The 22,162-nt window shown below is 26.7% G+C and overlaps 4 protein-coding genes across 8 annotated transcripts in view; 1 reads left to right on the plus strand and 3 right to left on the minus strand.

The window, feature by feature from the left end:
- The first annotated feature begins 99 nt into the window (after window positions 1-99).
- LOC118064575 (lachesin-like) lies at window positions 100-3,438 on the plus strand. Of its 3 annotated transcripts, XR_004690064.1 has the most exons (7): window positions 108-805; window positions 881-1,275; window positions 1,366-2,020; window positions 2,092-2,278; window positions 2,367-2,761; window positions 2,832-2,942; window positions 3,306-3,438. XR_004690064.1 is itself a non-coding variant. In XM_035079260.1 (6 exons), the coding sequence occupies exons 3-6, from the start codon at window positions 1,975-1,977 to the stop codon at window positions 3,383-3,385; spliced, it is 696 nt and encodes a 231-aa protein (XP_034935151.1). In that variant the 5' UTR covers window positions 100-805; window positions 881-1,275; window positions 1,366-1,974; the 3' UTR covers window positions 3,386-3,409. The 3 variants fall into 3 exon arrangements, 2 of the variants coding, with proteins under 2 accessions (XP_034935151.1, XP_034935152.1); XM_035079260.1 differs by lacking the exon at window positions 2,832-2,942 and having other exon boundaries at window positions 100-805; window positions 2,104-2,278; window positions 3,306-3,409; XM_035079261.1 differs by lacking the exon at window positions 3,306-3,438 and having other exon boundaries at window positions 2,832-2,971.
- LOC118064574 (neprilysin-2-like) lies at window positions 3,329-7,311 on the minus strand. 2 transcript variants are annotated; one of them, XM_035079259.1, is made up of 7 exons: window positions 6,973-7,311; window positions 6,613-6,873; window positions 6,324-6,532; window positions 5,031-5,207; window positions 4,184-4,961; window positions 3,868-4,112; window positions 3,330-3,791 (listed from the first exon to the last, which is right to left on the minus strand). In XM_035079259.1, the coding sequence occupies exons 2-7, from the start codon at window positions 6,836-6,838 to the stop codon at window positions 3,450-3,452; spliced, it is 1,977 nt and encodes a 658-aa protein (XP_034935150.1). In that variant the 5' UTR covers window positions 6,839-6,873; window positions 6,973-7,311; the 3' UTR covers window positions 3,330-3,449. The 2 variants fall into 2 exon arrangements, with proteins under 2 accessions (XP_034935149.1, XP_034935150.1); XM_035079258.1 differs by lacking the exon at window positions 6,973-7,311 and having other exon boundaries at window positions 3,329-3,791; window positions 6,613-6,902.
- Window positions 7,312-10,955: 3,644 nt separating this feature from the next.
- Window positions 10,956-12,455, minus strand: LOC118064576 (uncharacterized). Its single transcript, XM_035079262.1, has 4 exons — window positions 12,284-12,455; window positions 11,973-12,191; window positions 11,604-11,694; window positions 10,956-11,480 (listed from the first exon to the last, which is right to left on the minus strand). The coding sequence occupies exons 1-4, from the start codon at window positions 12,347-12,349 to the stop codon at window positions 11,428-11,430; spliced, it is 429 nt and encodes a 142-aa protein (XP_034935153.1). The 5' UTR covers window positions 12,350-12,455; the 3' UTR covers window positions 10,956-11,427.
- A 3,056-nt stretch (window positions 12,456-15,511) lies between these two features.
- Tk (Tachykinin) overlaps window positions 15,512-22,162 on the minus strand; it is a 52,276-nt gene continuing 45,625 nt past the window's right edge. For both annotated transcript variants that reach the window (XM_035079290.1, XM_035079291.1), the window contains 6 exons: window positions 18,250-18,442; window positions 17,900-18,178; window positions 17,558-17,800; window positions 16,369-16,591; window positions 15,847-15,999; window positions 15,512-15,731 (listed from right to left, as the gene is read on the minus strand). In XM_035079290.1, coding sequence (XP_034935181.1) covers window positions 15,721-15,731; window positions 15,847-15,999; window positions 16,369-16,591; window positions 17,558-17,800; window positions 17,900-18,178; window positions 18,250-18,441 — 1,101 coding nt within the window. In that variant the 5' untranslated portion in view covers window position 18,442 and the 3' untranslated portion in view covers window positions 15,512-15,720. The remainder of the gene's footprint in view (window positions 15,732-15,846; window positions 16,000-16,368; window positions 16,592-17,557; window positions 17,801-17,899; window positions 18,179-18,249; window positions 18,443-22,162) is intronic.

A 22,162-nucleotide genomic window follows, 5' to 3' on the forward strand; every position in this document is an offset into this window, starting at 1 on the left:
CAATAATAAAATTCAATAAAATAATAACAAAACTGTATAGATTAATTATCAATTATCTTTTCTGCTTTATTTTAGATTCATTTATTTAAAAAATAGGAAAATGTGTATCAATGATAAGCTTTTCAACTTTGCTTCGATGTTTTTCCAAGCTTTCAGGCAGAAAAGTATGAGAAAATCATTAAAAAGAAATAAAATTTATGCAGCTGTAAAAGAAGAATCAAGTATTTTACTTCATTACGCAAGAAATATATATCTTCTAATTAATCTGCTACTCCATTCATATTATTTTTGGGTTCCAGAGCTTGCACCATAAATATAAATAATATCTGTTTGCTAATAGCTTTAAGAATGGGTTTTTTTTCTCCAAGGTAACGGATAAGTTTATAAAAGAGTTTCAAAGTAGGTAGAACCTTTAGTTACCTCTAAATCACAGACTGGTATTTTTTAACGTAGTGAATAATATTGCATTAATATTTAACCACCAATCCCGAAATAAATCATTTTAAAAAATGATATTAACATTTTTTGGACTAGTTATAGTGTTTCTACCATCAAGTAAGAAAAATAAAAATGCATTCAATAGTATTTTATCATTATAATGACATTAAATTTCAGTATCTTGTCGACAAGGACCATTTATTTATTTCAATTACACCAAATCCATGACAGTTGAAGAAGGAGATTCACCACGACTTGAGTGTTATGCTGGTGATAATTCACATTTACCTATTAGATGGCATAGAGATCCACTGTACAGCAGAAGACGAAATCTCACGTTGCCAAACGGAGAATTAAGCTGCTATTGGTAAGAAAAAAATTACCTTTTCTTTTGATATTTATAAATTTATAACTTATGTGATGTTAAAAAATATATTTGCAGTGGCAACGTTCTAGAACTCTCATCTATTACCAAAGATCAACGAGGTAGATATGTTTGTAGTACTGACAGTGTATGGGGAAGTGTTTCGAAATATATCAAAGTTAGTGTCATTTTTGCACCAATCATCCTGGAAACATATCGTATAGATCGTTTTGAAATTAAAAAACTCGAATTACGGTGTAATGTTGAAGCCTATCCATCACCTCAAATTGTGTGGATAAAAAACAATATAACATTGACTACAAATAAACATCATCAAATCATCACTGAATATCAATATGATAATGTACACAATTCAACGCTAATAATATCAACAGAATTTGATTACCATGGTACTTACAAGTGTAAGGCTTTTAATTTAAATGGCCGTTCAATTGTGACTTTTGAAGTAACAGGTAGAATATCAATTAAAATAATAATAATTATTATTTGCTTCTTCATATGTTATTTTTATTTACAAAGTACAAGTTAAAATTTTTTTTCAGATCCAGTTGTAGAAAGAACTTTTACTTCTAGAAGATATTTCTGAATCTATGGAATATTTATGTTTGTTATCTTAAGAAAATTCTTAAAATAGATATTAATCTTTTCATTGCCATCAAGAAACAGAAATAGCAGCTGTTTATATTAAAAGATTTACAAATTTTTTGCGTTGGATAATTAAATTAAAAAAAAATAAAAATATTTTCTATAAATTATTGTAATAATTGATTCGAATTATTTTTGGGTCTTAGAACTTACACTAGAGGCGCACTTTAGCTCCAAAAAAGCTAGAGAAAGAAAAAGATATGCAAAGGCTTTGTGTGGGACTATTATTTCTCTCACTTTTAGAAACTATACTATTGAAAACCTCAAATGTCTAGTTCGCTCTATTCTAACATACACCATAAATATAAAAAATATTAATTCACTAATAGTGTCAAGTTGTTTTTTATCATCAAGGTCGCAGATAAATTTATACACATAAAAAAAAATTACGGCGTAAAAAGAATCATCAGTCATTTTTAAATCATCGACTAGCGATTATTAATGTGATCAATTATATTTTATAAATTGTTTTAAATCATGAATCCACAATTTAATTAATTTTTAACATGATGTTGATATTTTTGATACTTGTTGCAGTGTTCTTACCATCAAGTAAGAAAATATTAGAATAAAAAAATCCAATGCGTCCAATAGATGATTTTTATAATAACATGAAATTACAGCATTTTGTTTAGATGCACGAAATAATTATTACATCTCATACACAAGAGTTGAAGAAGGGGAATCATTAGAAATTGAGTGTCGTATTGATGGTTATACTGATAAAGATCCACCTTTACCTATTAAATGGTACCGAGAACCAAGACCAGAAAATCTTACTTTATCGAATGGAGAAACAACTTGTGAATGGTAATCAATGAATTATTTATTTTTTATTTATATTATATAAACAAGTAAACTCAATGAAAAAACATTTCATTTGAAAATTATTTTGCAGCGGTAAAGTAATAAAATTTCCATCTATTACCAGAGATCAACGAGGAGACTATGTTTGTAGTGTTGACACTGAATCCGGAAGTGTTTCTAGATTTCTTAGTGTTGATGTCCATTTCGTACCATTCATAAAAGAAACATATCGTATAAATCGTTTTGAAAAAAAAGAAATCGAGTTACGGTGTTATGTTGAATCTTACCCTTCACCTAACGTTATCTGGATGAAAGATAACACAACATTGTTTGTGAATGAGCAATATCAAATAGAACATGATTCTGATTACCCTGATTTATATGACTCTACTCTTACCATATCAACGAAATTCGATTATTATGGTAATTACACATGTCAATTTATAAATACCATTGGGCATTCGACTATGACTTTTAATGCGACAGGTAAAAAATGAAATTTACAAAAAAAGTAATATTAAAAAATTACAAAATTACAAGCTTGAATTACTCTTAGCTCCAGCTTTGACGAGAAACCTTACTTCTTATTATGGCAGTGATAATGAATTATAGAACTCACTAAATTTTCATATTTTTTATTCTAAAATTAAAACAATTTTATATACAGGTATTTATTGCTTTGTTATCATCAATATATTTCATGTTATGATTAGCAATAAAAATAATATTATCTATTGTAATGTGTACAAAATAAATTAGAATTTACTATTAACTATTCTAACTTACAATTACTGAGCGTCTTTTATTTTAATGTATTAAAAGATGTTTGAAAAAACTTTAAAAAGTTATAAAAGTTCATCAGTACTACATGAGTTAAGTAGTAAATGAAAAATATTATGGTTTAGTTGAAATGTCATAAAATCAACTCCAACATGTTTTACTACATCAAAAATTACCAGAACTTGTTTGGCTAATAATTTTTGTAAATAACTTGCTCCAAAAAATAACAGAGGTTTAAATTATTTTTCAGGAAATCATTCAATAATGTTGATAACGATCAGATTCAATAGCAATCAGGAGATAAAGCTCGACTTATTAAAGAAGAAGTAGCAAGAATGAAAGAATTAAGCAGAGTTTCTTAGAGTTGTTATTACTGTTCCAAAAAGAGTCTCTTTTATTGTTGCCAAAAGGTGCATTTGGATTGTCGATTCATTTTAGATCCAACAGGACACTTGAAGTCAGTAGAAAATTCTGGTATGTTTGATAATGCACCGATGACTCTGAATTCATTTGGAATATGAGAATTTCTGTTAACTGACCGCAAAGCATTTGGACCATCTACCGAGCACCATGTGTTTGCCACGCTGATCCAGAATAGCTGATTAGGCGTGTAAGATAAATTAGGAAGCTGCACTTCTGGCGTATGATTGGATACCCACTTCTGATATGCCAAGTAAGCTAATCTTATACCTCCTCCATCTGCAATATTTTCTGCAACTCGGGTTTTTCCATCTATCTACAACAATTAATTAGACTTGAAATAATCGAATCTTAATTTTAAATTTCTTTCAATATTTATATAATTATCTTACCTTTTCTCCAATTTCTTCTATTGTATAATTATTGTACTGGTTCACAAGACATGTAGTTTTACGCAAATATCGTAGTTGTGCTAAAAGACTGTCCCTATCTATGTTACCATTTGAAAATATCATGTCTTTGCTATCAAACATGTGGAAAAATTCATGACCGATAATTGATCCAATGGCTCCATAGTTGACATACAAAGGTCTATTGTGCTCATAAAATGGACTTTGTAAAATTCCAGCCGGTATTTCTGCAACAATAAGATTGAAAGTAGTAAACAATGATTTAAGAAATCACAAAAAAAATAAATATTCATTATACCAATTCGATTCGCATATTTAACATAGCGAGCATTCACTGTCGTCCATGGATCCAGGATGGTCCAATCAGTATAATTAAATTCTTGTTTCAAACTTTGACAAACTTTTTTCATGTTAAATGTATTAATATTTCGCGAACTCTGTAGATAATCCAATCCATCAATTTTAAGATCTTTGTAATAATTTCTTAATTTATTATCATCCAATAATTCATCAGCATAAGCTATGAATTGAGTTACATTTTTAACTTGTCCTTTAACATCACTTATTGTTTTCTTGTCCAGCCATCTCATTTTATCAATAACATCTAATAATTCATTTTTAATGTAATTAGTCATCTCAGTGACTTTAGCTTTCGTGTTACGTTTGACGAAATTTCGAATATATAAAGAGTCAGTTGCTAATTTGAATTCTTTCATGACTTCTAACATACACGTGACTGCTCTTACATTTTGTATCCCTTTTTCTCCACGTGATAATTTATATGTTGACAATTTTTTTTGTATTTTACTATCAAGATAAGGTACTGAGCTTTGAATTACTTTCCATAAAGCATAATTTTTTTGTACTCTTGAAGGAGTTGTATTAATAAGATTCTCAAAAGCTGTAATGTAATTTGGATTGGACACAATCACTGTTTCATTATCATAAATTTTCACGTATGGAATTAATACTTTTTTAACTATCATGTCCCAGTTAATACGGGGCCATGACCATTTTATATCTTTCATCCTCATTATTTTTAAAGATGTTGTAACACGATCACTTTCATGTATAAGCTACAAAAGAACAATTAGATTTAGATCTATTATTTTTATCAATTTTAATTTTATTTCTATAAAAATTACCTTTGATAAACGCATTTCAAATTCAAGTACATCTGCAAATTGATTTTTTGCTTGATTTCTATCAACTCCCAGTAACTCAGCAATATCAATCATGTATGAATAATAAGCTTTAATAGTTGGATCATCTAGACCTTTGGAAAATTGCTCATAAGGAAATTCTAACTCCGGATCTTGCATCTGTAATAAAATGAATAATTGAAATAAATATTATTTATTAATTTCCCATTTGGAAGGTATTGTAATGGGTCCGATTTATCAATTTAGAAATTTTAGCGAATCTTAATATTTCAAGGTCAACAGAGTTCGAATTCATCATTTTTAGGATGATGACTATAAGTATGTTTGTTTGTTTGTACGTTGGTGAAACGTTTTTCTCCAACGATAACTCAAGAACCAAGCAAGATATTAATTCCAAACCAATTCCATTCGAAAGATAACAGTTGAAAGATGGACTAATAAAATTTTCATTGAAATTAAACGACCAGTTTTTTTTTTATAACAAAAAAAGGAATAATAACAGTGACAATAAAAAAAAGATTGCAAATTAATTTTTTTGTCAATATCTTGAGAACTTAGCAAGATATTAACTTCAAACTAATTCTATTCGATAAATGACAACAACAAAATATACTGATAAATTTTCATTTAAATTAAACCGACAGTTTTTGTTTTTATAACAAATAAAGAGATTTCAAATATTTTTGGTCTCGGTTATTTCAAGAATAAAAAATGTGAACTTTAAATTAATTTCATTTAAAAATTATTGATATGAAGAATATGAATGAATAACTATATTTGAATTGTCATATAAATTATAAAAGAGTTTTTACTCAACAAGAGCACTAAATGGGAAATTAGTAACTTGGGTAAGCCAGTTATATAATAGGCCTTCATACTTGTAAAGTATTTGAGTAGAAGTATTTAAAATACTCTACTCAAATACTCTTAGAGTATTTGTATTTAAAATACTTTTGAATGAAAGTATTTGTTATTTGTATTTAAATACAAAATTTTCTTTATTTTAGTTGATTTTGCAAATACTTTTGATGACATTTTTTAATCTGAAAACGATTTGTATACAATTCAACTCAACAGAATATATAATTATGTATAAATTGTTAAGAAAGTTATTATAATAATCGTAATAATGCAAATATGTTTTCCGATAAAAAAAAACTCAAGCCAAGTATTTGTATTTGTATTTAAATACTTTTTAGAAGGTATTTTTTATAAGTCTGCAGGCCTCTAGTCTTCTCAAAAGATTAGAATTTGATTTATTATATTAATACTTACATAAAGAGCAAGCTTGGAGCTATTTCTTGGATCTACATTAATACTAAGTCCTATAAAGTAATCACCAGTGTATCCATTTCTTCTGATTTTGTAGACCAATTCTTCCCAACTGAAAATTACTTTATTCCATCGAGTTGGCATCAGAGGCCAGCCATGAAGTTTTTTTAGAATTTTAATTAATGGTTGATATCCTTGTAATTCAATGTTAGCTAAAATAACAGCAAATCAATGTGTTCAATAAAAGTAATAATTGATAGAATGATGATAAATTAGGAAAAAAAATACTCACTGGTGTTCATACAAGTATCATAGAATTTTCTGACAACTTTAAATGGCTTGAAATTAATTTTGGAGTCTAAGTTAGTTATTGTTGTGTGCAAGTCACCTATAATACGACTTTCACCTGTTACAAATCGATCACTATGGTAGTCTGGACGGATAATATTATTAGATCTTTTGAATTTTCCACAAGCAAATTTGTAAAAATTATCGCAAGGATCTATTGAATGATCCATATCACGAAACAGTCTTTTTGAAGTCCTTAAGGATCCTAAAAAAAACATAAAGACTCATTGCCATTTAAATCATCAGCTTTTATAAAGAAAAGTATAATTAGAAACTGATTAAAATTATTTTTCCATTTACTTACCACGACCATATTTTAATCTCGAATTTACAGGAAAACTTGAATTTGAAGTTATTGCAGAAGATGAAGATACTCCATCGCTGATTATGATAATTATAAAATAGCATAAAATATAAGAATAGCTCCAATATGAAAAGCTGCAAAGTAGGATAAAATTTATTAATCATCAATTTGATTATAAATTACAGACAATGTTTATTGTAGTATTTTTAAATTAAATCTTTAAGAATATGTCATATTGATCGATTGTGCAATTTTTTTATTGAATACTTCTGATCGACATTTTAATTATTGATTTTAATATTGACGTCATTTATGATTGCACATTGACGTACATATCATGACGAATTATTTGTATTGTTTACATAATATTTGTCTACTAATCATATATAGAAAAGTTATCATAACTTAATTATCATTTATAACAATTTAATCAGCAGCTATGTTTAATTTAATTCATATTTTGCAACTCAGTATGCAAGAATTTAATTTAATAGCTATTGGAATGACTTACTCGTGCTCCATAAAATTTATTTATCACAACAAATATTTGAGCTAATCTTTGTTATTTTAGAGTGCTTTAGAAATTCTAGTGTTTCCATAATTGTTTTTAATCAAAATAAAAAATTAAAATTGACTCACAAATTGTTGATTTGGACCATGATGAATCTTTGGATTAAAAATTAAAATACTTTTACTTCTTATACTTCTAGTACATCAAGTGTATTAACTATAAATGTATTAAGCGTAAAAATCAGTAAACAAAATCAAGAATTAAAAGAATTTAGTTCATGACTGTCAACGTGATAATGGCTTAAGTAGACCAAAGTCAATTATTTATACTCTTATGATTCATGACACCATAGACATTGGTGACAGTAACTTGATGGGGAGTATCAACACCTAGTTTTTTGATGATTTATTTTCAATCTATAATTTCGTAAACAATTTGTATGCTTTTTCAATAACAACAGATGTTGATAAGAGAATAACGTCAATTGAAATTTCATTTCTCGTTCAAGTTACATTATTACGAAAATTTTATTGATTTTTCAGAATTTTTTCATCACGATCTCGTTGAAGTATTTTAGATTAATTACATCAATAAATCATAACTAACACCCAAAGATAACATTTTTTACTTTTATCAGATAATTCCAGAAGTAATTAGAACTATCATAATTAATTTCGTTTATGGTCATTCTTAAAAATGTTACCCTAGTCTTTGTAATAATATTTTATGTATCCTGCCCTTCTATTATAACTTAGTTTATATATACATATATATATATATTTTACCCAGCTTTCTAAATTCCTCAAATCCTCTTTTCTATATCCTATCATAAAACTACACTTTGATATTTCCTCAGAAAACTACACTTTCCAAAATCCTCAACTACCTGATTCGATAGTTTTCCTACCCAAAAAAGTCGCCTTATGTGACCAAACAACAAACCCTTCCCGAGTCAGAATTTTACTCTTATTTTGCCGCTGAACCTCCTGAAGTCAGGAGCATCAGCGGGAAAAAATTATTTTTTCGTATAAGAAAAATAATCTAAAATATTTATTCAGTGGGATTTTTTCATTCAGGAGGTCTAGCAGGAAGTAGAGAAAAATCGTTGGTGTTCCCGGCGGTCACCCATCCAAGTTCTGTACACGAGAAATTTTGCTTAACATCGAGAGATCGAGTCCCGGTCCCTGCATCCACTGCACTGCGTCGAATTTACGAATTTTTTACTTATTTAAATCCACAATAATTAATATTATAAATAAAATACTATTAATGGTAACTCAATCTTATAATGAAAATTAATTAAAATATACAAAATAATAAAAAAAATATTTAAAAGTTGCAATTAATAATCACTGATTGTTGAAAGTAACTTAATAATTTTTTTTTTAATAAATATTAATCAAAAGAACTGAATACCATTAAAAATAGTTTATAAAAATATTCTGTACTCGGTAGTAATAAAATAATCATATTAAATATAATAATGTATTGTTATAAACAATCAAATATTATAGAAAATATTTCCTCACCATTACTAACTATTAGAAATTATTTTAAATCACTACAAATAATTTTTCATCGTCAAATGTTGATAAAACTAATTTAATAATATAGATTTCATTAATAAATTCATAATAATTATGGAAAACGCGTAGATATTCTGGATGAAGACAAAAATTTTTATTGTAAATAAAGTATAGTAAGCAGGTTCAGCGGCAAAATAAATTCTGTCAGGCGGTTTAGCGGCAAAAATAAATTTTTTCAGGGGGTTCAGTGGGAAAATATAGATTTTTAGGGGGTTCAGCGGCAAAATAAGAGTAAAATTCTGACTCGGGTTCTATCCTGGATTTTATCCTGTAAAATACATCCCATTTGAAGGAACCAAAGCACTCTTTCCTAAAATACCAACCTGTCTAATTGTTTTCTATTTTCTAAATTATACAATTTTATACATGAACAACTGTGAGCTGTACAAACTAATAAGTTTTAATAAACCTGAAGTAGAAATAAATTCGTATTTCATTGGTCATACAACAAATACAATAATTATCATTATCACTTCAGACAGATCATAATCATCCAATAGTAGAAAAAATTTCAAATAAATAATGACTATTAATTAACTTCCCATTAGGAAGTTATTGAAATTGGGTCGATTGGTGAAATTTGAATTTTCATCATATCTTCACGTTTCATGGTATTTGCAAGCATACTGACCAATTTTTAGAATGATGTGTGTGTGTACGTACGTACATATGTCTGTACGGATGTCAGCATGTTTGTCGTTTTCGATATCTCGAGAACGGAACGAGATATCGACTTCAATCTAAATTTATTCAAAAAATATTATCATAAAGAAGATCTAAGTAAAATTTGAACAAATTCGGTTGAGGCGTTTTTTGTATAACAAAAAAACTAATAATAAAAAAATGAAAAGATTAACTTTTTAAAATACTTTTAAGTCAAAAAATAACAATTTCATTTGAAAATTGAGTCGATAATGACTAGACATTATTGTTCACAACCAAATATGACTTTCAACAGTTACACATTGTTTATAACAATACGAATTTGTTATATACAATTAAAAATTGTATTTATTGATTAAGTAATGTGTATATCACATGGATTTTGATGTTTCCAACAAAATAATATTATTAATGATGAGCTATGACTCTTAACAATTATCTAAACAATTATGCATTGTTCATAACTATTTAAATTTGTTATAAACAATTACTAATGGAAAGTTCGTCGTGTTAGCACAGACAAAGTGTGCTTAGACCTATTTTTTTATTAGTTCTTCTAAAACTTGCTACATTTATAGGTGTTTATTTTTTTCTAAATATAAAAATTATATTTAATCATATAATGTTAATTTTTGAACAGCAAACATTTGTATAAAATTAACATATACAAGCTCAATCAAATAAAGCTGTCTAAAATTAAAGATAACCAATATTTTCTCAGTTTTTTTTTGTTTTATTTTTAAATTAAAACAATATAAAATATGAAAGTATTTATTAAATTTTTAATTAGATTGACACTTACAAGATTCATTAATCATCTCTTATCGTTTCATGTAAATTTCGTAACGAGGTATTCATTGATCCAACTATAAAATCATAATTTTATTCTATCTCCAATATAACATGAAATAAAATGAGATCGTGACTGATATCAAGCTGAGAAAAATTAAATTACAATGAAAACCTGAAAACACTTATGATAACTGTATAACTGATTGAATAATAAATTATTATTGTTGGAAAAATGTATCACATTCAATCTCATTTCAAATTTTAATCATTGGCTTGTATCAATATGCGTGCACAGAAATGTATTTTACATAATTCAATTTAATCTGTATAATTGCGTGTATTATTTTTACATAGATTTTATTTTTAGATTATCATCTTTTATTTTATTATTAAACATTTAAAATAACATTAAGAACTATTTTTGTAGTACTTTTGAATTTTAACATACATTGTAAATCCCAGTTTTCCAAAATGCATTATTTTAATGCGGATAAGTGTGTTTAATATGACGTCACCCATTTGATTAACATTGTAGTCGCTTTTTACACACTTAGAAATGCGTTAATTTGGAAAACTCAGATTTACAGTGTAATCATTATTATAATGTTTTCTAAATAATTACAAATATTTCTCTACAGACTTTCTCAATAAATTTTAATAAATTCTAAATCTTTATCCAAAGTTAAATCTCTTTATAACATTTGATTTTCTGCTCTTAAAAAACTAATATAAAAGATATTATTTAATGTAATCGATGAATCAAATTTCTTTAATGATAACAGTGAAAAATGTATAAATTAACTAATTTAAGTTTAAATGAAGTCGTTGGAATATTTTTATGAGCAAATTGAAGAATGGAAATGACGTCAAAATGTCATCTAAAATTCACCAAACCCATGAAACTTAGCCTCGTGGGTTTGTGGTGGAACATCGTCCGAAATATCGCAGTCTTACATCTACAAATATAAAAAAAAAGACAATGAAATTCCACTCTGTGATAAAGTATTCACATCGGTATTATAATAAATTATTAACTGTTTTATTAAATATAAAAAATTAATGAGGTTCAATTCTCTTACCTTTACCACATCGCTGAGCACAAGTAAGTCGTCCGGGGTTGTTATAATCGACTCCATCTGTACCGCAGACCGGATTAAATTCTGACGTAGCCTATGAAGTTTATAATAAAATCATTAACTTGAATACCAATCTTTTTTCTGAGTGACTCAATGATGTTATAAATATCCTGACATTCTCATATTAATGAAATAAAATGTACAATCAAATATAATGAAAGAACCGGTTTGTTGAATTTTTATTTCAATAATTATTAGTCAGGTAATATAGTATAAAAAATAAATATCAAAATTTGAATAAAGAGTGTTAAATGTACGAACAAAACACTGTTATGAGTGAATAAAAAATTTTTGCCAGTCATTTATACTTACCAAGCATGACTGAATACAATTAGTCAAGACTGGTGACATCGTAGTAGATACAGTACCAGTAGTAGGATTATTTACGTTAACAATTGGTTGATCAGTTACTGTTAGAGGAGGTCTATTGTTCATAAAGTTAGGATTACTTCGATCAGCAGGTCCATCAAAAGAGAATCCATCAGCTACAAAAATGTCATCCATGAGATCATAATCTGGATCCATCATCATCTAAAAAAAGGTTGTAAATCGTTTGATTAATTATGATAAAAAGTATTCTATAATTATGTAAATTAATAAGATTATTTATTTAAGTCACTTACCTGTGGTCGTGATTCAATTCTCAAAATACACGTGAATATGAATATAATTGATAATGATTTCTTCATTATGGTAATTATTTAATGACTTAATGTGGTTGTTGAATTCGATCAAAAGAATATATTTGTGATCACGAGCTATCCAAGTTGAGAGACCAACTGATACTACGCCAGAAACATCTTTGCTTTTATAGTATTTAACTACGTCACTCTGAAGAGCAATCAAGTATGTTGGAAATATGCGAAACTTCCATACTCTTAATGTTCCAGGTATCTTTTACCTTCTTCAAGTTAATGATTATACACCAGCTGCATTACAATTATGTATCATGATGCTCATAACATCAAAATCTCCAATTCATTTGTCATTTTTTTTTATTTACACTGTAAAATTCTGACTCATTAAAACATTCTTTGAAGTTATTTTATAGAAAAAAATATAGTTGCTCATATTTTATAACAATAATAGTTCTTTAAATAATATTTTTAATTAAAAAGTTAAATGACAATGTTTTTATAGTGATTTGATGATGATAAATGGTTGAATTGAATGAACTAGTAGTATTTATTGATGAATATTTTTTATAATTATTTTAAAGAGATCTTTATCACTTTAATCCTTTGCTATTATTCTGAAGTTTAGTTTCAATTTTACTTCTTGACCTGAATGAATTCGTGAAAAACACTCACCATTAAGATCTTCAGAACTTTTGAGAAATTCTTAAATAACAAAAAGAATTAAAGAACATTTCCCTTTTTAATTTCTTTAATTTTTATTTTTTTCTTCAAATGATTTTGAAAATAGAATACTTTATCGGTAAAAAATTATTTTTTTTTTGTTTAAATAAAAAATTTATTCAAGAAAAGCGAAAAATAAGAGAATTGACATAAAATGATAAAATTTCTTTCTCTTAGTAGAAACTAGACCCAAGGCAAGTAATAAGGCTGTCATATTAAAAATGTATCAACTGTAGACAAAATGCATTACACAATAATAAATTAAATATAAGATGAATTTAAATACATATTTATAAAAAAAATATATATTAACAATATTCATAATAAAGGAAAAAATTAATACACAGTTATTCTATTAACGTCATTGAGGAAATTGTTTTAATAGAGAATTTCATGTTAAAATTGACCAATTACTACATTTGATATTTAATTTTCATCATTAGCACTGTAATATCAATTAGGATAATGAAAATAATATAATTACTGTAAAGTACTGTAAATTAATATAATATTTCATAATAGAAATAATTAAATTGTTTTTCCATTTTTAATTTAAATAATTGAAATTATTTTTCCTAAAAATTCTCACATAATTACTCAAAAATTTAAGCCCATTCATAATAAATAAAAAAAAGTTCCTCGAAAAATGACGTGGCATCAAGATCAACAGGAATATTCGTCCGGGGAAATCCTCTACGGAGGAATTGCAATGAAATATTCAGCGATAATTATATGAGAAAAGAAGCATGGCATGTTGCGGTGTAATAAAAACAAAATACACGATACAATGAAATGGATCGGGAATTCCATTTTTCGCAGAAGCATGGAAATAAGAATATCATTTTCAATCGTTATATACAAAACCAGTTGCTTCTTTATAATGTTTATTGCACATAAAACTTGTTTCCAGCAACATAATTTTTAAATAAAATACTCAACATTAATCGTAACAATTAAATCATCACATTTATTATTACGCATATTATAATTTTTTTTTTTTATTACTATTATTTGCAATCCATCAAAACATAAACAACATAATTAATCATTTTCATGGATACATTATTCATTATTATTCAGAAGATAGAATATACTTATTGCATCTATATACGTTATATTAATAAATCCTCCCAAATGACAATTCATATAATTAATACTTTTTTTTTAAATATCTTGACCCTTCAATCTTTTTATTATATACATTTAATATTTTAATGCAATTCATTTATGTATATATATAATATATAATCATTTATTTGTTTTGTCTTTTTATTCTCCTCTTGTTCAATCAACAATTTCTTCTAACACTAATTTGATAGAACAACTTCGTTACATTACAGTTTTACTTTCTTTATTCGTTCATTGCAATCCCTGATATTTCTTAAAACTCGATTTAATATTATTTATTAAAATATTCACTCAACTGGAATAAAAATAAAATTCAGTATGCAAAATTAATATGAAAAATATATAAGATAATAAATTTTTCAACTAATCAATTTTACGTAAAAATATCCTGTAATTTTTTTTTATTTATTTACCATACTTTAGTCAACATGCTTCCATCTTAAACAAATCGTTAGGAAATAGATTAGTTTATTTTAATATTTGTACTGATAATTATTACGCATTTCGTATTATTAAGAAACATTTTTTTCACTTTATAACAGTGAAAAAAACCAGCCTCAGTTTCTAAATAATACGAAAATATGTAAATTCATTTTTTTTATCTTATAGTATTGACATTCTTTGCAATGTTTTTTTTGCCATTTTTTTTTCTTTCTTTTTATTGAGTTTAAACTACTTGTATATAAGGATGCGCTATAAAATAAAATTGTTCCTCTTCCAGCTCTATAGACAGTAAGTTCATCGTATCATATACAAACTATGTCTCGAGACATTCCCAAAATAATTTCAGCAGCATTTATATCTAAATAGATCGAGCATTTATCACTATTCTAGAAAGTATGGATTCATAAAGGGGAATATATATGAATAATCGATAGCAGTTTAATAAGACAGGTAGCATTGATAATTATGTGATCATTATCTTGTGACTTCCTTGTTTTTATTTTTGATGACTAGAGTATGGTATTAATGATTATACTTTGCTAAATATTAAGTTTACATTAGTTTTCAATCATGACTTATTGATCGAGCATAATAATGTTAAAAACTTTATAATCGTCAGTACAACAAAAAAATATATAGTGCCGATGTATTATTATCATTATTATTTTCAATATTAATATTATCATTATTATTTCTAGTGTTATTGTTAGTCTTATATTTATGCATTTTATTATTGTTATAATAATAATCATTACAGTGATTATTATTACTATTCAATAGCATTTCTATGTATTCTGATAATTTGGTAAAGTTTTTTTTATTTAATTTTTACCCTCAAGAAATTGAAACAATAAAATCAATTAATTATCACTGTCAAATTAAATTAAAATATAAATTCATGTTGATACTTAGGGAGACAAATTTTTTATGTATTTTTATATGTTTTTTTGTTAACAGTAATACTGACATAGGCGTTTTTTTAATTTATTTTAGAATAAATTTAAATTCTTGTAACAGTAGTAGAATTCATAAAACTTTCGAAAAATTTCGGTGTTGCCAGAACTTTTGGTTTATCTAATATAATTGATCAATTGAATATGTTATATATATATATTTTTCTTAGTGTTGCACTACTGAGGATCTGTAAAATGGTAAAAATTTGAATAATTATCTTCTAATTATTTATTCATTTATTATTAATTTCATAGGGAGATAAATTTATTCAAAAGGGGAAAAATAGCTGTATCATAGCTTACTAAATTTGGGGTCAATCAATCCGTTTTTCTTGCCTCGTACGCCAACAAATTTACCCCTTATCTCCCATCGCGGAATTTTTTTTCCTCGTGTTCCAGAAATCCCATATGCCGGTCTCTTCTCGAACTGCATAGCATTATTTATAAATCTTGAATCTGGAAAAAAAGAAATAGAAATTATTTTTTAATCACTTTTTTATTTTTCAGGTTGTTCTTGTAACCAATATTAACACCAAAAAAAGCTTATTTAATAAACCAAGATCTTTATTAAATTAATTATAAGTTTGCTGTAGTCAATTTGTCAATAATAGTTTTCAAATCAAGTTCAAACTTTCTGCTTGCTCTCTTCAGAAGTAAACGTCGTTATTTTTTTCTACTTCTGTCATCAGCACATATTTCCACTTTGCTTTCTTTACGCATAATTTATTCTTTACCTTCCCTCACTATTTTTTTACTATAAATATTAACAGTTCACTATTTGCAAATAATTATCTACAGAAATAATAAATACAATGAATAATTCACCTATCAAGTTCTTGGAGTTTTCATAGTAGCCATCATTCATATCATAAAGACCCATGACATTTCTTTTTCCTCTCATTCCAATGAAGCCCATGTTTCCTCGTTTGTCGTCTCCTCTTTTACCTCTCATTCCTTGAAATCCCATTGGAGCTCTCTTTTCATAATCAGCTGGATCAACAATGTACTCATAATAATTAGTCAGTCCATCTTTTTTACCTCTCATTCCCTAAAACAATTAAAGGTTTTTTTTTATATGTAGATGTTTATCATAAATCATAATCATAGAATTTGCAAATGAAATTTAATGTACACGTTTCAATGATTCATGGAGAAAGCTTATTTATCGACATCCTGTTGAATGCTCCCACAAAAAAATTGAAACGAGGGCCGAGAATAATAATATAAATTTTTTTAACAAATGAATATTCAAATTTATTTCATTCTCTTCTTTTAACTTTGAATAAAAAGTTCTACATTGACGTTACCCAAGTGTTGAATACAGAATAATAATCTGTAGAAAACAATTTTATTGGATTTTAATTGAAAAATTACAATGAAATATTATAAATTACTTATCAAAATGTAAAATCAAAATATTAAATAATAACAAATAAAAATGATTTTTACTATATCTTGACTTTTACTAATATAAAAGAAATGTAAATCAAAAAAATTGTCTTTAATCGTTAAGTTAAAACTGACAAAATTGTAAGTAAAAATCACTTTTAAATTTTTATTATAAATTGTAGTTAAAAAGAATTTTATTTAAACAACTTTGCTAGAAGAGATATAGATAGAAAAATTTAGTTATTATTTTTAGTTCACCTGAAGATAGTAGTTATTGCTACCGAAACGTTGTGATATTTGTGTGCTTTCAATGGAAAATAAAGTTAAAGATAAGTGGATTGGGAAAAAGGCTTTAAATAATTTATAAATTAATGTAACAAATAAATATTGAGTACAACATTAAATGTCATCTTTTTGGTATCATCACATCTTGCAGTATTAATTCAGTAACAAGATTTAAATCAGAAGGAATTACTGAGTGAATTTATTAGGAGAGCAAAGAAGAAAATTCAGGTACGAATATTAAATTATTCTAACGAAAACATGTTTTATGCAACAAGTAGAGGAGTGTCGATGGATTTAACAGCTTAGTGTATTGCAATTTAAATAATAGTACTTTAGTTACCTGGAAACCCATGATAGCTCTTTTCTCAAGGTCTTCTAATTCTTCAAGAAAATTTTGTTTTCCTTCCAATTCCATCATCGCTCTCTTATTCCAGTTGACATTCTCATATTCATCCTTTTTACCCCGCATACTTTGGAATCCTAATGCACTGACTCGTTTTCCATATTCATCCGGATAGTCATTCATATATAATTTATTTGGGATTACTGGAAAGTTGCCTCTTTTTTCATATTCATCTAAGATCTACAAAAAAAAAGTGATTCAGTTGAGTAAATATTTTATTTAGGCAAAAGATATTCTGATTATTCAGCTTCAAGACTGCCTGTAAACCTAGAAACTTACTTCATCAAATGATTTCTTCCCACGTGTTGGTTGAAAACCAATCGCTCTTTTATAGAATTCATCTCCACGCATGGCTTTTTTGCCTCTCATGCCTTGGAAACCCATCAGAGCTCTTTTTTCATAATCATCATGATAATAACCTTCATCAAAATCTTCGGGTGCTAAAAAATCGTCCTTTTTACCACGCATTCCTTGGAAACCCATTGGTCCTCGTTTTTCATAATCGTCAAAAAATTCATTTAAATCAGAAACATCTGAATCTTTTTTTCCTCTCATACCCTGAAAAAATTTTTAATAATTTCAATAACGTAAAGTTAATTGATTAATCAAACTAAATGAGTAATAATTACTTGAAAACCCATAGGTGCACGTTTCGATAAATCATTATCATCCAAATCCGATATGATGTCCTTTTTCCCACGCATACCTTGGAATCCCATAGGGGCACGTTTGTTAGGCTCTACACCATTTAATATTGACTCTTCTGCCAATGATTGTAGAATTATAGAGAAAATTGCCAGTGCAATTAGATTAATAAACATTCTGGAACAAAAAATATATTTTCCTGAATGATATGTCATAAAATGAGTACAATAAAGATTTAAACATTAAAACTTCATCCTATCTATTAAAACTCATGACTTACTGTCAGGCAAAGAGATACAATTATAAAAACTGTTCGTGTGAATATAATTAAATATTTATAATATTTTTTTTTATAAAATTATAGAGATTACAATTTAATAATGATAATAGCAAAAAATATTTTTAAATTATGGTAACAAATACCAAAAAACAATAATTAAAGAATACAAAATTAAATCGACCAATCAGAAAAGCGTAACCATTTTATTCGTGCGTTGATTGGTCAATTTTATTTTTAAATTTTCGAAATAAATAAAAATAAAAATTAAATAATTTTTTACGTTGTCGACTTGAGACAGTGCGCTCGAAGAGCGCGCAGTGTTTTTCTAGTACATTAATAAAAGGTATGATTAAAATAAATTAACAGATGATTAATAAATATTATTCAATGTCAATGGATAATGAATAAATTTTCCTTATTACAAAAAGTACTACCTTTGTAAGAAACTTTTACTTTGCAAACTGTTGAATGATAAGTCAAGTTCGATAGAAATGATCGAGTAAAAAATACAGCCAAGTGTTAGTATGAATTATTGATAATTAATTCAAGTGTTTGATTGACATTTTCAGTTATCCGTACTTTTTTATATTAATTAAGGTTAATCCAACAAGCGATTAACGACGAGTGACTCATGTAGAATATTATTCTAATCAAGAAATCAAATAAAGTCATGAATTTAATTCAAGCATAAGTGCAATGTAGAGAAACTTTCTTAATTATGATTAGGAATATCGTTATTTATTTATCAGAAGTAATTCAGATAAAAATCAAAACACGTAAACTACATAACTCAGTAATTCAACAATCTCCATTTGCTCTTTAGCATTCAACAAGCCCAACAATCAAGTGAACTACTTGTTCGTATTTTTTTTTTTTTCCTTTTTCTGTATTAATTTTTTTTCATCCCTCTCATCTTACCCGTAAAACATTTTCTACTCAATTAATTAAGTTTAACATGCTACTCTTCATCACGAGTTCTTGCTAGAGTTTTCCATAAACCAAGAAGTAGAAATCGTAGAATACAAATTACATTCTGAGAATAAGTTCTCCAACAAGAAAATATTTTCCTTATTTTAAAAATAACAAAGCCAGAAAATGTATATTTTTCTTTTAAATAACAAAGTTAAGTAAATCGTACCGTGATATTAAGTTGGTTCTCTGCTACATATGAAAAGTCGAGTGAATTTTAGAACTTTTAAAACAAAGTATTTTATGGAAACCTACATATATAACAGTGTCAGTTGAATTTATTATTTTTGTTCAATTTTTTTGTAAGATGTCAGATAAACCTGAGTAATAATTGGATTACATTATAGAAATCTTATTTATTTTCAACGTGAGGTATTTGTATTTGGTATTTTTTCAGAGATTTCTCGAATCGAGAATAAGGGTCGAATCCCATGGGTGTCTTGAGAATTGCTCTTCTAACAGTAAGATCAGTTACATCCAATAAAATATCCTAACAATCACGTCTGAATGGTATCGTTTCCTTTGACACCCTCGATTATCTATCTACACGTTATCCACCACCTAGTACAGCATATCTAACAATTTACAAAGGGAACAATGTGGAGTGGGTGGTATCACAAAAAGATTGTGTTGAAGAAGAGAACAAATAATCACATATATTGGATGATTCTTCAAATTGTTGGTTCCATCACTTCCACCAGGTCTTCCCTGATTTTAAACATGCATTTCGTGCTAACTATATCACCTCTCCCTTTTCATGTTATTTATGACTATTTGTCAGTATAAATTAAAAAGAAATTTACGTACTGAAAAATGTAAGAATTCTCATCAATAAAACTTAATCATTTTTTTGTGATGAATTATGATTATTTTCTTTTTTCTTCGTGAAAATGGTCCACGTCACGCGATATTCATGCCTCGGTCGATACACCAACGACATGAGAAACAAATGAAAAGCCGCAATGTATGGATATATGTAAAAAAGAAAGGATAAGAAAAAAAATTAACTACATGAATGAGCTTCTTATGTGTAATAAAAACATTATTTAATGGTTAACACCAAAAAGAAACTAGTGAACATCAAATTGATGAAATAAAAATGAAAGACAAATAAATAAACTTGTTAGTTGAAGAACAAAAACATGGAATTATATAGACATTTATTGTTGGTAGATTATTTGATGGTTTATTTATTTCGTGTCTTCATTAACTTTTTTCTTCATTAATGTCTTTATCAGCGATGTTCAGTGTTTCAGAAAAATTATTATCTGTGTAATGATGGTTTAATCGTTTATACACTGATAAAAGAGAGTTATAAATATTAAAAAACGATTTTCAATTATTAAAATCAATGGTTTTGGAACTATTAATAAATATTTTATTACAATAAAAAAGCCTTAGTTGTGAACACATTAGTGGTTTTATAATGAATAAATCTCATTCTATCGTAAAGAAATATTTTCCAACAGTTAAAAAATATTTTTGGTAATTATCTAGATTAGGTTATACCACTCTGATTTCGTAGGAGATACAAATTTGCAATAGTAATACCAATTAGTAGACAGTTACTTATGTTTAACGTTTGCTACCAGAGATTTAAACCTAAAATAAACCTGGCACTAAATGTTCTTTAAATAAAAGAACATATTTAAACTTCAATTGAAGCCTAGCCTGAAGCAGTAACTCTATAGGTACATTTCCTGTCAAAAAAAAAAAACTTAAAAAATGTTCTGCCGTGGTGATGGTCCCATATAAATCAAGGCACTAAATGATAATTTTATTTTACATAGTAATTAGTAAATTTTAAAAAAATTTTGTGTACCACTTAAGCTAAGGATGGGAGTCCTTTAATTTTTAAAAATAAAATAGTGAGTACTTCACAACACAAAATGTTTCATGCGGTAACTTGATAGGTCCAAGATTTTGCAGCGGGTTTTCGGACTATTATAACTTCACTTTGTGCCTTATGCATATTTTTTATTGGTAGAAATATACATGAAATAAAATTAAATCCCACCCGAGTTAGAATTTTACTCTTATTTTGCCGCTGAACCTCCTGAAAGTCAGGAGCATCAGCGGGAAAAAATTATTTTTTCGTATAAGAAAAATAATATAAAATATTTTGCCGCTGAACCCCCTTCATAATTCCCTTCATAATTCATAATGAAATACTATTAATGGTAACTCAATCTTATAATGAAAAATTAATTAAAATATACAAAATAATAAAAAAAATATTTAAAAGTTGCAATTAATAATCACTGATTATTGGAAGTAACTTAATAATTTTTTTTTTAATAAATATTAATCAAAAGAACTGAATACTATTAAAAATAGTTTATAAAAATATTCTGTACTCGGTAGTAATAAAATAATCATATTAAATATAATAATGTGTTAACTCCAAGTTTGGTTTTCGCGGGCAATCCGCCTGCTCTTCTATACTATCTAACATAAAAATATATACTTTAGTGCGTTCTCGCTATCATGAGATTGATATGTCTCAAGTTCAATAAAGTTTTTTTTTCTTTTCTTTTCTTTTTCAAATAAATATATTTTCTTTTGTAATCATCCTTAGTGATGAATAAAGTTTTGGCAGTTTATTAATAAATAAAACATAAACCAAGGCCACCTGTTTACTTACTTAT

Source organism: Chelonus insularis, unplaced genomic scaffold (assembly GCF_013357705.1).
Source record: "Chelonus insularis isolate UGA/USDA-ARS -01 unplaced genomic scaffold, ASM1335770v1 contig_23_pilon, whole genome shotgun sequence".
Lineage (NCBI taxonomy): Eukaryota > Metazoa > Arthropoda > Insecta > Hymenoptera > Braconidae > Chelonus > Chelonus insularis.

Coding starts and splice junctions, on each gene's coding strand:
- LOC118064576 (XM_035079262.1), bottom strand. CDS start 12,349: ATGAAGAAATCATTATCAATTATATTCATATTCACGTGTATTTTGAGA. Junction 12,192..12,283: donor GAATTGAATCACGACCACAG/GTAAGTGACTTA, acceptor ACCTTTTTTTAG/ATGATGATGGATCCAGATTA. Junction 11,695..11,972: donor ATTGTATTCAGTCATGCTTG/GTAAGTATAAAT, acceptor TAAACTTCATAG/GCTACGTCAGAATTTAATCC.
- LOC118064575 (XM_035079260.1), top strand. CDS start 1,975: ATGATGTTGATATTTTTGATACTTGTTGCAGTGTTCTTACCATCAA. Junction 2,021..2,103: donor TGCAGTGTTCTTACCATCAA/GTAAGAAAATAT, acceptor CATTTTGTTTAG/ATGCACGAAATAATTATTAC. Junction 2,762..3,305: donor TATGACTTTTAATGCGACAG/GTAAAAAATGAA, acceptor ATTATTTTTCAG/GAAATCATTCAATAATGTTG.
- LOC118064574 (XM_035079258.1), bottom strand. CDS start 6,886: ATGTTTTTTTTAGGATCCTTAAGGACTTCAAAAAGACTGTTTCGTGAT. Junction 5,208..6,323: donor GCTCCAAGCTTGCTCTTTAT/GTAAGTATTAAT, acceptor ATTTTATTACAG/ATGCAAGATCCGGAGTTAGA. Junction 4,962..5,030: donor TTGAAATGCGTTTATCAAAG/GTAATTTTTATA, acceptor GTTCTTTTGTAG/CTTATACATGAAAGTGATCG.